At 36.0% G+C, this 15,051-nt stretch overlaps 1 protein-coding gene across 3 annotated transcripts in view; it reads right to left on the bottom strand.

Moving 5' to 3' along the window:
- Positions 1–11,826: 11,826 nt before the first annotated feature.
- Positions 11,827–15,051, bottom strand: part of APAF1 (apoptotic peptidase activating factor 1) — a 34,853-nt gene continuing 31,628 nt past the window's right edge. For all 3 annotated transcript variants that reach the window (XM_082772113.1, XM_082772115.1, XM_082772114.1), the window contains one exon: positions 11,827–13,490. In XM_082772113.1, coding sequence (XP_082628239.1) covers positions 13,347–13,490 — 144 coding nt within the window. In that variant the 3' untranslated portion in view covers positions 11,827–13,346. The remainder of the gene's footprint in view (positions 13,491–15,051) is intronic.

Raw genomic sequence — 15,051 nt, 5'->3', positions numbered from 1 at the left:
TCCTTTTTCAGAGCCAAAGAGACTTCTGTGAACACAGGACACAAATCTCCACTAACCCAAAGCAGTTACTACTTGATCATTAGTCCTTTTTGTGAACACATGACTTTTTGTTTGTTTGTTTTTTGTTTGTTGTTTTTTTTTTTAAGTCTGTAGGATGCTGGCATTTTATAGGAAGTAAGGAGGCAATGGTCAATCTTAAAAGTGAAGGTAGAAAAAAAAGCCAGACACCTCCAAAAGATCAGGATGTGAGGAAGGTTTCTTTTCCTGCTCTCTACTCAAGGTAAGAGGGAAGCAGAGGCAATCAAGGAGAGTACATGAAGAAACTGGAGCATCTACATGTTGTGAGCACAGGAGTTAATTGCAACAACTGCCTTACAGTGGGAGGGTGGAGTACTGGCAAAAAATGAGAGATGATAAAAGGATTGCATTTGACATGAGATGATACGGAAATTGGAATCAAAGTGAGGTAAGTGTCGGTGACAAAAGATTGTGAACATTATTTGGGTAGTGAAATCTCTATTATACAAGGCAAGAAGCTGCTGGGAGAATTCATCAGGACTGGACGACATCAGGAGGTAACAAGGGGGGAATCCTGTGTTGTGGAGCTGGAAGGATTTCTGAAGCAGTTGTTGCTTTTGAGACTGGCCCTGCTGACTATTCCAACCTGGCCTGGCATTTATTAAACGCCAAAGGAGCTACTGCTCACCACTGACAGGAGGGGGCATACCACAAATCTGGTTTTGGTGGTCTGCCAACATATATACGAGAGGCTGCTTCTCCTTCAGAACCCTAGCACTATACATGGCTTTTAGTTTCTACCCATCTCAGCATCAAAAACTGGCATAGCCATAAGATGGTGACCACTTAAAAGAGAATTAGATGGTCGTGAAAAAGGTTGTGTCAGTCCTTTGCAAAAGACAACAGCATGACAAACAACTAATAAGCTTTCATGTCCAAAGATGAAATAGTTCATAGTTTCCGTTCTAGATTAAAAGTTTGTGCTATGTGCAGACTCTCATCTAATTTTGCCCTAGATTTCTTTCAATGTATTCTGTTCATCTATCCTGTTTCACACTTCACTGGAGGATGATGTCTAAGATGTCAACAAGACAACAGTCTAGAAATAGTAACCTTAACTGTCTCCAAACTATAAGCCCAAACAATTGACTCCACGCTGTGTGGCAGTGACAAACATGTAAGTGAAAGACAAGGTATAAGGATCAGAGACAATATTTAAATGAAGGCATGTACCTAAGAAAATGTATATCCATTATCTCATGTAAAAAGACCACATGAAGAAAGTGAAAGAATATATAAGAGGAATGGGAAAATTCTAGAAGAAGGGAAGAAGAAAGGACTTGAAACCAGGGGAGCATAGGGGAATATTGTTCAGGCTGAAGGCTGAACTGTTTCTCTGAAATGGTTTAGAGCTCTGTAACTTCTTTACTAAAGTATCATAGTTAATGTTCCTGGCCATACCTCTATCCAGTCCACCCTTGAATACCCTGATTCTAGTTAGCTTTCATACCTGTGAGCTCATAACCCAGCTAGATGGAGGCTATGGTCTATGGTTCTTGCCGTGCAGGAAGGATGCATCCCAAATGCTGGAAAGGGAAGCTGCACCTCCATGATTGACTCCCTCTCCTGTGCAATACCACAAGCAAATTTGTCATCAGTCCTATTTAACATGCATGTGTATTCACTACTGCCACTCTTCTGCTGTGGAAGTCAGTTACCCAGCTATCTTTGAGAATGTGGGTACGGGTTATGTTGCAACAAATGGACAGAAAAAGATGTGATCAATATGTAAACCGAACAAAGTTCTCACTCTCTCCTGTCCTTGTTCTTGCCACCAAGTGTATGGAAAACTGTTCTTTCTATCAATCAAAAAAAAAAAAAAAAAAAAAAAAAAATCTGAATTCAAAACACTTTCTGTTTAGGGAGTAACTGAGGGCCTTAGACTACTTTCTCATATACAGGAAACATGTAAGAGATTGTAGAATCACAAAATGGTTTGTGTTGGAAGTACCACGCAGTTCCAACCCCATGCCATGCATGGGCAAGCACACCTACTACCAGGCCAGGTTGCCCAATGCCCCATCCAGCCTGGTCTTGAACACTTCCAGAGATGGGGCATCCACAGCTTCTCTGGGCAGCCTGTGCCAGTGCCTCTCCACCCCTGTAGTAAATAATTTCTTCCTGATACCTAAAATAATCCAGCCTCTTTTAGTTTAAAGCCATTACTCCCTGTCCTATCATTATACTCCCTGATAAAGAGTCCATCTACAGATTTCTTGTAGCAAAGACCACTATAAGTTATCCCCAGAGCCCTCTCTTCTTCAGGCTGAGCAACCTTAACACCCTCAGCCTGGATATTTAACATAATAAGCCATTCAATCAGAAGCTACATGCCTTTTTGTCATTTTTTATATATAACTACCTTCAAATCATTAGAACTGCTTAGATTCTCCAGATCCTTTTCCAAAGCTAAATTTATTCCAATAATAAATCCATAAAAAAAAAAAAAAAGAAGAAGAAAAAAAGAAAAAATATATATTTATGCACAATGTTAATGGTGGTCAATGACAGAGAGAACACGTCCACATTTCAAGGCAATATATTTGTTATCATCTCCTCTAAACAAGTATTAGAAAGACCAGAAATCCAGTGAGACAAGGGAAATCAAATCATTTTCCAATATGGGGGATATCCAAGGAACATTAAATTTATCCTATAGTGACACCATGAGGAAAAAAGAAGTAGACTACACTGATTTTAAAGATATAGTAGATGCAATGCAATCTTCACTCTTTTGCCTGTGGTTATTAGATAATGATAATTGCTATCCTGCAGAATTAAGGGCTTGGGCATGTCCTAAGCAAAAATATCGTAATGTATGCAAATGAGGCTAGCACTACTTGTTCCTTGAGCTTATGTTGAAAAAAAAAAAAAAAAAAAAAAAAGATTAATATACTGTTACCTGCTGTCTTGAAGATGAAGTTACAGGCTATCTGAACAATTTTGCATTAGAATTGAATTAAATCTACTGATGCATCCAGGTGACGATGTATATGATTAGAAGTTAATTCTAAAAGATGCTAGATCAGTCACTATGACCATCCCTGTATCACAACCATTATGTTTCACACAGATATACTTAAACAAAACTTGAAAAATGACCTAGGCCAAAGGCCTCAGTCATAGAAAATTAAACTGATTGCTACAAAAAGTAAAGACAGGAGACTACTAACATGCCACCCTTATCCCCAGCTTTTGATATGGCAGGAAAGCACTTCAGTGAGAAGTTCCTAAGTAATTCCAGCTGCTAGTGCACATCTTCTGTTCCCTGTGCTACAGAAAAAGATGGGAAAAAATATCCCTGCCAATCTGTTTTTGTAGAAGACTGCTACCCAGCCAGAAGTCTTACATGGTGGTCTGCAAAGAAACTACTACACCAGCAGGAAAAAAAAAAAAAAAAGAACAGAAAGAACAGCTGTTGCACCTGAAGGCATGGCTCAACTGTGTTAAATACTACACTTCCTAAAGCAGCCAATATCAAAGGAAGGTGAGAGGTTAAGAAGCAAAATTATACATTGCAAGAAATAAATTTTTCCTGACCTACAGACTAACAACAGAAGCTCTAAGTCTCGGTACTTCATTACAATCACTGTTCTAGCACAGACTACACAGAACTCAGGCAAGGAACATGATCAGATGGTCTCAGGTTCATCTGTGCACCTATTTTTGGTTGAGACATGCAAATCAAGGCAATAAAGATCTTAGCTGTATAATAATCCATAACTTTAGAAGCAGAATCCATAACTACAGAACAGATGGGAGCATATAAGTAGAAACTGAATGTTTTACTGAGACTTTTGTTTAGATTCAGTTTTGTGTAGAGAAGTAGAGAGATGTAGAAACTAAGATCTTAATTCCCTTGCTTTACATGACTTTACAAGTTTTGTTGTTGTTGTTGTTGTTTGTTTGTTTTGCTTTGTTTTGTTTTTCCTTCCATCCTTTTGTCTGCAAGCCTGAAATGTCCTGCCTCTCTCACATGCCTCACTAACGGGTCATTTCTCAGTATTTTCTCAATTTCAACAAAATAGATCCAGCTCTTAAAGTTTCTTTTCCCCGACCCATGGATTACTTTTTGCAGTCCTCTTCTAGATTTTGGTTGAAGCCAGTTCATCTCTGAAACATAAATATCAGAGCTTCATACACTCTTCCAGCTGATGAATTATTAATGAAGCAGATAGATCACTTCCTTACTCCATCAAGATAGATCTTTTTTATATACTTGCTTACATAAAATGAACCAATGCAAACACCTTGGAAATTATATGGATGACCTCATCAAGTTTCATTTCCACACCACCATTTTCAGGATGATCTCACTGGCATTCTTGACTCCATTATGTATGACATAACTATACCTTATTCATAACATAACAAAAAAACACTTTGTTGAATGTGTTCCCATTATTTAGTGATAACTACTTATTTTTGCTGTTTACTTTTAACCAATTTATATCATCTGAAGTTTTATCATAAAAGGCTTTCTAGATCATGGACAAAAGCACTAAATTGTAACAATAAGGTGGCCCATATTCTAATCCATCTGTTTTCTACCAATGCTATAAAATAGAAGCACTTCAAAATGCTGTGTAAGAATGAATCAAATTTCCTAAAGAAATCCAAAGTTCATGTATTGACACTGATGGGGTTAAAAAGAAAAAAAAAAAAAAAGAAAAGAAAAGAAAAAAAAAAAAGATAAACAACTAGATATCTGCCAATAATGTCTGACAAAACCAATCTACCAATCTCTCATAAAACCATATCAGCAATACATAGAAAATTTCTGCAATGTTCAGGCTAAATTCCACTTTTTCATATAGCCCTAAATCTGCCATTCCATTATTTTACTCAGGATTGAATTCAAATCAATAGTTCCGTTGGTCTCTTTATTTCAAACACTAGAATTGTCATGATTCATGATCCTTTAGTAGTTTGTCACTTTTTCAAGACAGGATGATTCTTATGAGGAGTGGTTCAAAGGACTCTTCATCTTATGTATCTCAGACATTTGGCTATTTAGCATTTGGATTTGCTGATTGGATATTCTTTAATTTGAACAAATCATCCTTGCCACCTGTTAAGATTATAAACTTCCTGTTCCTGTGATTAAAATTACATGGAATAGATACATCTTGCCATCTATTTCCAAATATTCTCTCTCCAACATCGTATTTCACAACTGTATCACTCTGATCAATGAACTAAGCTGTATTTTGCTAACTGCTTTGTTTTAATACTAAATGACCTCTCATTTACTTTGCTTATTGATATTTCACTGACTGGTATATAAACCCTAATCATTTGCTCCTATACTTTACATTGTAAATTATACTTTAATGTATCATAAATATCTTTTAATATATTTGTCTATGTTTTATGGCAGTTTCTACACCTCTTTTTAAGGTGATATATAATATCGTAAGACAGCATCTCATTCAGTAGGTTAGATGTTTTCTCCACATCTCTGGAACTGGGGCTCTGTGAACCCCTTTCAGTGAGTCCTAGCTCTAACACATCCTACATTAATTACATCTATGTTCCCAGCTATGCCAAAATTAGCTTTTCTGGAAAGATTCCAAACATGTAATTCCCTGCTCAAGGTGATATGCTGTAATACAAGGAAAATGCAAGCAAAGTACAATCACTGACACCTGGAAAATTGCTAATTTTTACACCTTGAATTTGATTTCATAATTTTGTTATATAATAAAGATTTCTTAAAGGTTTGCTTTTCAAGAATGTCTTGGCTGATCCAGAGCCAAGTGTGTGGGTGTTCTTCATCTCACTATAGTTGATTTAACTTGTAAAATGGAGACTTAACTTCCTCTCTATATTTGCTTTCAATTATATAAACATTCCTGTGAACAAGTCAGTAAGAATTTATGACAGATTTAGAGCTGCCTGGTGATAATTTATGAGTACTTTGGCCTGATTACCAAAATGTTTGTTTTATGGCTTCACTTGTTTAACACAGTAAGAATCTCTCGTGAATAAACAACTGTGAAAGGGAAGAATAACTAAAGGTACCAATTTTTCCAATTCTTGTGAGTTGTTAGGGAAAATGCCAGAATTGCTTGAATAACCTATTCAGAATAGCCTACAAAACTTAGATGCAGAAAAAAACAAATCCGAAAAATACATAAGAGATAAATTTGTCTTTCAAATGGAAAACAAAAAGTTCTTAACAGTTAAACAAAGAAAAAACAACTACTGTTTCTGCCAGTCACTGTACAAAAACTACCACCACAATTACACATTGACCTTTAACGTGCCATAATTACTGGATTATCTATGCTAATTTTGTCTTTACATCCTCTGGGGAATAACTTTTACAGTCCTCTCACTTTGACCAAGTTCTTGGGTTACAATACCAAATTCAGCTGTTCTTGCCTTTAAGTATTGACTGTGCATAGGTACTTCTGATTTTTCCTTCCAAGGAATCCTACCAGCCATGAACTCACCCTAGAAATAAGAAGAAAATACCTCAGTGTAGTCATTTCAATAGGGAAAACCAATTTGTTAGAACTTAAACTTTATGCAAAACACACAAGTTTCTAAACAGAAGACATCTAGGCTCAAAGCCCTGTACTATTTGTCATAATTATTAATTCTAAATGAGAAAACCAAACTTCATTTTTGCGAGAAAGGAGGATATATTAAAGTTCAGAAATCTTGTCTTTGCTGCTAACTCCTTGAAGTATTCACTGCATCAAGTTCTCATTTTCTGGATAGATTCCTGCTTAACAAAAAGAAGAAAAAAAAATGTACCACATAGGTAAGTAGATATCCTAAAATAATTTCTAACAGAACTCAAGCAAAATGAGTATGGCAAAATGGAGGTAAAAAGCTGCATGCTGGAGGCACTGTGGTATAGTTTTTGAAAAGCACGAAGTTTAATTTGCATGCAAACTAAAAATACGGATAGGGAAAGGATTATCATTAATAGAGAGGGTGATCTTAATTGCCTAGATTCATACTTTAGTGACAAAAGTATCCTGATACTCCTATCTGTCTGTTAGGTATCATTCTTTTTTTCAGTAATACAAGGTGAGAAAAGAGCACACACTGAGAAAATGTCCTATTTCACACTTTGTGATAAAAGAAAGGATAGTAAAGTACAACCTTGCTTTCAGCAAATCTTCCCCAGCAAATATTTCCAATACTAGAACCTAGAACAGTGGAAACTCCTATCTGGAAGCAGGTTAACAACAGTTACTGAGGGCTAAATATGATATGTAATGACAGATAAAGCATCTTGTGAAACTGCAAAGTGTAAATAACTGCACAGCTGGTAGAAATTTAAAAGGAAAAAAAAAAAAAAAAAAAGACCCTAACTTCAAGGGATAGACTTTTTTTCCCATGTCTATCATAAAGAAAAGTTTAATAATTTCAACACATATTTCTACAAAAAATAAAATAAAATAAAATAAAATAAAACAATCAAATTAGCAGACTTTTAGCTTATTCTGATCTACTGTATTTAATTTTTAACCAATTTTTAATGCTCAAGATATGCTATGAAGAGAATTCCAGGTCATGTTTAGTTCAATTGAACTGTACCTGTCTCTTGCAGGTATTCACTGATACCATCATGAAAAACAAACAATTCTTCCACAGATTCAGTTTGGCCATTTACCACTCTTCTTTTTGAATGAATGTGCACCCAGAGAAGTGACCTCAAACCCAGTTCTCCAGACTGGAGAACAGTTCTCCAGAAAAACAAACTGCTGAGTCAGAATAGCAATCTTATAGCTGAATCCTTGATACTGCAGAAAAAGAGAAGAATTACTATCTGCTCTATAATTTTTGTATGGGACAAAAACACAACTGCTTGGCTTTGAGAAATATAAAAGTGCAGAATCTGAAAGATGTTTAAAGTATTTCTGTAACTGCTCTGAAATTTCAAATGCACTGAGGCAACAATTTTTTTTATATGCTTTTGTTAAAGTGGTTCTAACCAGAAGTGCAGAAAGAAAAGAAACGTATCTGTCATTGTGTCTCTGGGATCTAAAAACATGCTCTGATGGAAAGACTGAAATTTCTTAGTATTGGAGTAAGGGTTTGCATCAGCACACTATAAAGTCTTAGCATATGTAAACCTGAAGCACTATCTCATCTTGTTTTTTTTCCTCTGGAAACCCAACAAGTCTCTGGTGACCAGCAATAGGACCTGAGGAAATGGCATGAATCTGCATCAGGGGAGGTTCAGGCTGGATGTTGAGAAAAGGTTCTTCTTGACGCAAAAGGTCAGGCCCTAGAAGAGGCTCCCGGGGGAAATGGTCAGAGCACCAAGCTTGCTGGAGTTTAAGGAGTGTTTGGCCAATGGTCTCAGACACATGATCTGATTTTTGGGTGGTCCTCTGTGGAGCCATGAGTTTGACTCAATGATTCCTGTGGGTCCTTCCCAACTCAGGATATACTGTGATAATGTGAATACTGACTCTAGTGAAGAAGAAAAGCGTGGACCTGTTCTTACTATCTTTGGAGACAATAACAGAAAAAATAATGTGATTTTCAGAACCGCATGAGTAAGGAAATCCCTGCTGTCATTTGCTAGGAAGTACTGATTATCTATGGGAATGAAATTATTTATGCAATTGCAGAGAACAATTAAAATAGCCTATTGCTTCAGAAACATGACTAATAGAAAATACTATTTTTAAAATATTAAACATTAAGTATACTTTATATGGATTTATGCATTAGAAATAATACATGCACTGCCTAAATAGAATCATATTTATATTTACACAGCTGAACTGGGTAAATTTGTCTTTGCCTCATTTTGAGTCATTTTAGGCAGCATAGCTTTCAAAATTCATCTGAGTTTAGGCATTATTAGAGATAGCTAAAAAAAATAATCACAGAGACACAAAGAAACTGTAATGAAGTAAATTATATGAAGAAATTAAAAATACTACATAAGTACACAGAGTTTAATTGTGGCACCATAAATAGGCACCCAGATGATCCCTCTTGAGCACAGAACAAGAATCCTCTCTAGCCTGAAGGACCAGGATCTATAACTGTTCTCAGAGCACCGGTTACACATACAATATATGGTTTGCTACATGGAAACAAGCACAGGAAGCTGATGTGTTTTGTAGATCAGGCCCCAGTCAGTCAGGCCCCAAGAGGCCTACTGAAACACTGATGAGCTACTTCACTTTTCTAATTTTTCTAAATGAACGCACACCTCCTTTAAATAGTCCAACTATCACACAGTTGTGCTGTATCCCCCAAGTGTCACAGTAGGAGAATGTATAGGAAGTACTGAAGGTGTCAATAATACAAGCAGACAAAAAATCTTATTCCTTTACACTCACTAGGTCTTTTCGGTTGCACCCTGACACCCCAGCTTAGGCCTCTATCAGACCTAGCCTTTAGAAGACTGGTGTACAGTGAGTTTTAAACATGCAAGGTAGGTAGCAGCACACAGCATGGTAGCTTTATAAGTGCTGAAAAATATTGGTCAACCTACTTCAGAGCTCATGCCACAAACAAGCCTGCTCTGTTTAATAGCTTATTGCATGTTGGCAGAGCCAGTAATAATTTCGTCCCATTCTTAGCTTGAAAGAGCAAAGTGAAATTGGGCATAAAAATCACACAAAGAGTTTTGAGTAGCTGGCATGCTATCCACTCTCCAAACAGGAAGGTTTATTTGACTTCTGCTCTTTTTGAAATCACAACAGAAATAAGGTGCCTCAAGCTCTCAGAGATCTTGTTTCATCATCACCACCTCTGAGACCATATAAATTTGTAGTAGACAGAAGGAAGAAGGAAAGATGTGGACAAACACGTCTGAGTGCACCATCAGGGAAATACTAGAAAGTGCCTCTCAGACACAAGGCTGGCCTTTGCTGCACTCCTTGGCATCGCCACTTGTGTTGCATCTGAACTTACTACGGAGGAGAGACAGCAACTAAACAGTTCATGTAAGGCATTCATGTTCTGCTAACACCTGGAAGAAGACGTAAATTCTCTGTGAGCTACTGGTGTTCTGGATTTACTGCCTTCTTGAAGATGAGACAGCGTGGCCTCTCTGCAGTTTTTTCCAGGAGGAAAAAAAAAAAAAAAAAAAAAAAAGAAAAAAAAAACTATCAAACTGCTTTTTCAGTGTGGCTTTCCACTAAAACCTGCAAAGGCATCATCTTCTGTGAAACAGCAGAGATGAGGACACACACTGCTGTAGCTAGATATAACTGGACTCCACAGCATTCTCTAACAGGGAGCCTAACCATATAATTTTCTAGGGGAAGCAGAATAATTTTGGGGCATTTCTCTACTGGCAACCAGTTACCAGTTCCAGCTGTACCCACACACTCCAGCACTAGACAAGCCTATAAAACTCTACATGGAAAAATCTCAGGCAGTAACTGCACAGCTCTATTTCAAATGACCATGTTAGAAAGGAGAACAACGTAGTTAAAGGAATGGTAAAATTCAAGGCAATATAAGGCATCCTTTTCAGCAGCTGTACTGTGTGGATACATCTGTTTGTTAATAAAGGAGATGGAGCAATGGGGGGTGGGGGGGGGGGGAGGGAGGGGAATGTAAAGGAGCTGTAGGCCTAATTGCCAAAATGAAGAGACTCAGAACTTCCACAGAAGCTAACAAGCATCATTAATAGAAAGTGTTCCTAAAACTGTTTACACAAATGTACATTACAATTTCAGTTAAAGAACTACACAGAATTGGCAATGCCCATTAGTTAAATTTGGGTGATGCTATTTGATCTGGCATTACAAGACATAATGGAAACACTAGTGTACAATCTATAAAACAAAATTTCTTCTGGTCAAACTTTATTTCACGTCTTTTAAAATACATATAAGCAAAGAGAAGTGCCAAATCTGTTTGAAGTGCAAAGCAGCACTTCACTTTTGTTTGAATGAATTGCCTTAGACTTCTTAAATATTTAAAGATGTTGCTGTCTTGTTTGGCCCCTTCTCTTAACAGTTTATTTTCTTCTTGTATATCTTACCTTTTCTTTGTTTCTTCAGACTTTCTCATCACTCTCTCTCTTCTTTCACTACAACTATGAAGTCTTCGTAGTCAATTCCATCCATTTGCACATGAAAGCCAACGTCCAGACTCTTAACACCACCTTCTATGAAGCACAGCTTCCCCAATGGCAGCAACACAATCCTGCAGTGCTGTCATCCTTGCAGAATAATTCAAGAATGCACTGTATGTTCCTTACATTTCCAAGCTTACAGGCTACTTGTCACCTACTTGCTTAAAAATCAGAATGCACTATGAAATCCAGTCGTACGTTTTCTTCATTAAGCCGTGATCATATTTTTCTGTCATTCAGGATCCATTAACTCTGTCATGAAAGACAGCTTTCTGACCTTTCTCATGTGAAACATTTATCCCGTATCTTTTTACCTAGTTGGGTCTCTAAGTTGACTAACGCAGTCAGTGCAGTGAAGACAGCACTGCCTATGCAATCAGTGGAAACTGGCTGAGAGGAGCATCCCACTACTAGGATCTTCAGGTAATCAGGAAGGGTACTGATGAGGTCTGTATAAACTAGACAGAGTAGAAACAACTATGTCCTGAACATTAAAAGACATGTTCCAAGACTTCAGTTTCCTTTTGTTCACTTTTTCCTCCATCATTGTATTTAATACTATTTCTTATCTGTCAAAGAATTTTTGATGTGGTTTGAAAAGTAGCATTACATTCAGATTGACAATAAAAACACAATAAAACCTAATAAAGAATGCAGCACTTCCCCTCCCCCCACCCTGCATGAAAGAAAATAAACCAACAAAAACTCGCACTCCAGAATTGAAATTCATTCATAATTTCAGCCAACATTACTTCGATTATCTTTATTGAATGCTGTACTTACTTAGAATACAAAACATTACACTTTTTTCTATCAAATTTTTTTCTCTTTACATTTCTGCCAGCAGTACTTTAATTACCCTGACCCGTATTCAATAGCACCTTAGAAACAGTGGAATTTCAAGTTAGAAAAGAGGAAAAAAATGATTGTCAAAAACAGGCAAATATTAAGGATGTATATTAAATCTCCTGTAATGCATACAAAAATTACTAAAAGTGAGAATTTCACTATTTATTATCACTTGATACACACTTACTAATGTACCTTTGGCAATCAAGTATTTAGATGAAGTGTTCTACTGCCAACAACAAAAATATGAAAATTATGACATTAATGCTTGTGCAGTTGATCAAAGTAGTTGAGAGGCAACTTATTAGAACAAGGCTTACTGTCACCTAAGAAAAAAAGGTAACTAATTATTCACAGAAGATATGCCAAGTACAATTAAGTACCAAATGTCAAAGATTCTAGCCCATATAGAATCTATAAATAGATTGTAAAAAATAAAAATAAAAAAATCACATATTACCAGGAAAGAGATCCCTGCACAAAGAATGCGATGTAAACAAAGCTGGCAACAATGAAATGTCTCCATTGCATAAAGTGATTAACTAAATGGTAATTTCAAAAGGAAAAATAACCAAAATTCACACTTTCTAGTATTTTTCAGTTTAGCTGGTTGGTTCTGTTCATCCTTTGAATGGAGACGTGGCACAATCTCTTCCACTTCACTTCTAATATCCCTTCAGATTTTGCCTCGAGAAAACAGAACTCAAGATGTCCCCCTTAACAAGAAATAGCTCGTACATGTTACAATGCACTTTTATCTCCACAAGGTTAGAAGCAAGAAGGTTCTCACTGAAAGAGGGAAGCAATGCTGCTGTAAACTGAACAGCTACTTGATTTGTTTTGAACTTGAAGCACCAAGATATCTGGTTTCATTTTTCAAATGAAGAATGTCTCCAATTCTTTCTATTCTGTTGTAAACATAAAACCTTGCATCATAGGAAACTTTTTTTTCTTATCTTACAGTTGTGTCCATGACTAGAGAGCATTTAGCCATCAGCCTTAGCACAAAATACATTTCCTATTCTTTTTTTTTTTTTTTTTTTTTACCAACTTTTATTAACTTCACCTAATTTGAATAAATCTTAATAAAATTTTGTTACAAAGTTGGAAGCAATATACTTAAGATGCAAATCAGGACTTAAATATTATAATAATACTTATTAAAAACAAAACTGAATGCAAATTTATTTGCCAAAACGTGCATAAATGTACATAAATATGCATGAAAACATCATGAATGCAACACTGCAATACAATTCACAGCTTAACGAGAGACCAAAAATTAGCAGAATCTTGTTTCCGGTTCAAAAAAATGAATGAATCTCTGCAATGTTCAGCCCATTAATCACAATTTCTGTAATACATACAGAATACCAAGATTATCAACAGTCACGTACACTTTGAAATCAGGGGACACATGTATTGACTTAAGGTTAGTTCCATTTGTGTAGAACGTTTGCAAGGATTCTCCAGTAGTTACATTCCACCACTGTAAAATATAACAATACGCTTTCAGTTAGTTAAAGTACAGTTAGAATAAATCATATAAAAAGGCCTAGCGTGGCTAGCCCAATTGACTGCTCTCCTCATAGAGATAGAACTAAGGGAGTAAAACACAAGCAATATTAAATAGAAAAGGTTTAGCAAAAGACTAATTATTAAAGATATAAGACTTTCAGATGAAAAGAAACTTCAAAAAGACTGAAGCTGTTGAATTTAAGGAACACATACAAAACAGTAAATTCAGGCACTGCTCTTTATACCATCATAAAATACAATCAATAGAATTAAACTGTAGCATACTTTTTTTTTTTGTATTATGTACTTTTATACAACCAAATTAATACAGAAAACTCACTGCCATACAATATAAATGAAACTATAGCTAAACTGAAAAAAAACAAAAAACAAAAAACCAAAAAAAAACACATACTTCACTGGAATCACAAACAGATTAGTCATTTATATAGATTAACCTTTTTCAGTTATGTCAGCAGGACAGACTTTTTTCCACTTAGCCTGTACATCCTTTTTTGTTGTTGTTGTTTAGATTATACATAAGCAGTAGTAACAAAGAACAACCTTCTACCAACACTTTATTCCACACCTGTAGAATTGTTTCACATTTCTTATACTGCTCTCAGAACTGGAGACCACAATGAACCAAAATCAGTCCAGCAAAAACCTTTTACTTGTTCCACTAAGAAGTCTACCCTCTATTTTTCCAATATTTGAGTGCAGTACAAAAATATTGAAACAGATTACCTTTAACTTTGATTACCTTTGACAAAAGCAGCTGACATTACTGTTTTTTTTTTTTTTTTTAACTTACTCATATCATGAAGTATGTAACAATAGTAGTTGTGTGCATAATTCAGTTTTGTAACTACACAGCCATGTTTTGATTAAAAACACCTTTCCCAAAGTGTTCATTATTTAATGAATCATTTGCTTAAAGGTATGTTCTATGCAGCATAATCAAACTCTGCTCAATTTTCTGAGCAGAGTTAACTCCTGAAATATTTCAGACTTTCATTGATTAGGATCTCCCTTTAAGAGGTTTGTATGGGTGTGTTTGCATGCACATCATATTCATCCACCTGTAGATTTTGAAAAAAATAAAAAAAAAAAAGAAGCAGTAATACAGGACTTTGAGAAGACATGGTGACAGAATCTGTTCTCAGTGACTGGAAAATGGCATTTGCCATTCCAGTTTCCAAAAAAGAGAAAGGACAATCCTAGGAAATACAGACCAGTAATCTTCACTGCAGTCCCTGGGAATATTATGTAACAAGTTTTCAGGAAGTCATTCCACGGCATGTGAATGACAAGATAGCAGTGATTAACAACCAGCATGGATTTACCAACAAATTTACCAACAATGATTTTACCAACAAATCATGCCAAACCGCCTAGTTGACTTTTATGACATTAATGGTGGCCCTGTAAACACCACGGCAAGAGCAGTGGATGTGATTTACCTTAACTATAGTCAAGCCTTCATTATGGTGTCCCGTAATATCTTACAGTCTAACTGGAGAGATAAACAC

This window comes from Aythya marila (assembly GCF_965140915.1).
Source record: "Aythya marila genome assembly, chromosome: 1".
Taxonomy (NCBI): Eukaryota; Metazoa; Chordata; class Aves; order Anseriformes; family Anatidae; genus Aythya; species Aythya marila.
Note: the sequence above shows the minus strand (reverse complement) of the source record. Positions and strands in the feature narration are given on the sequence as shown.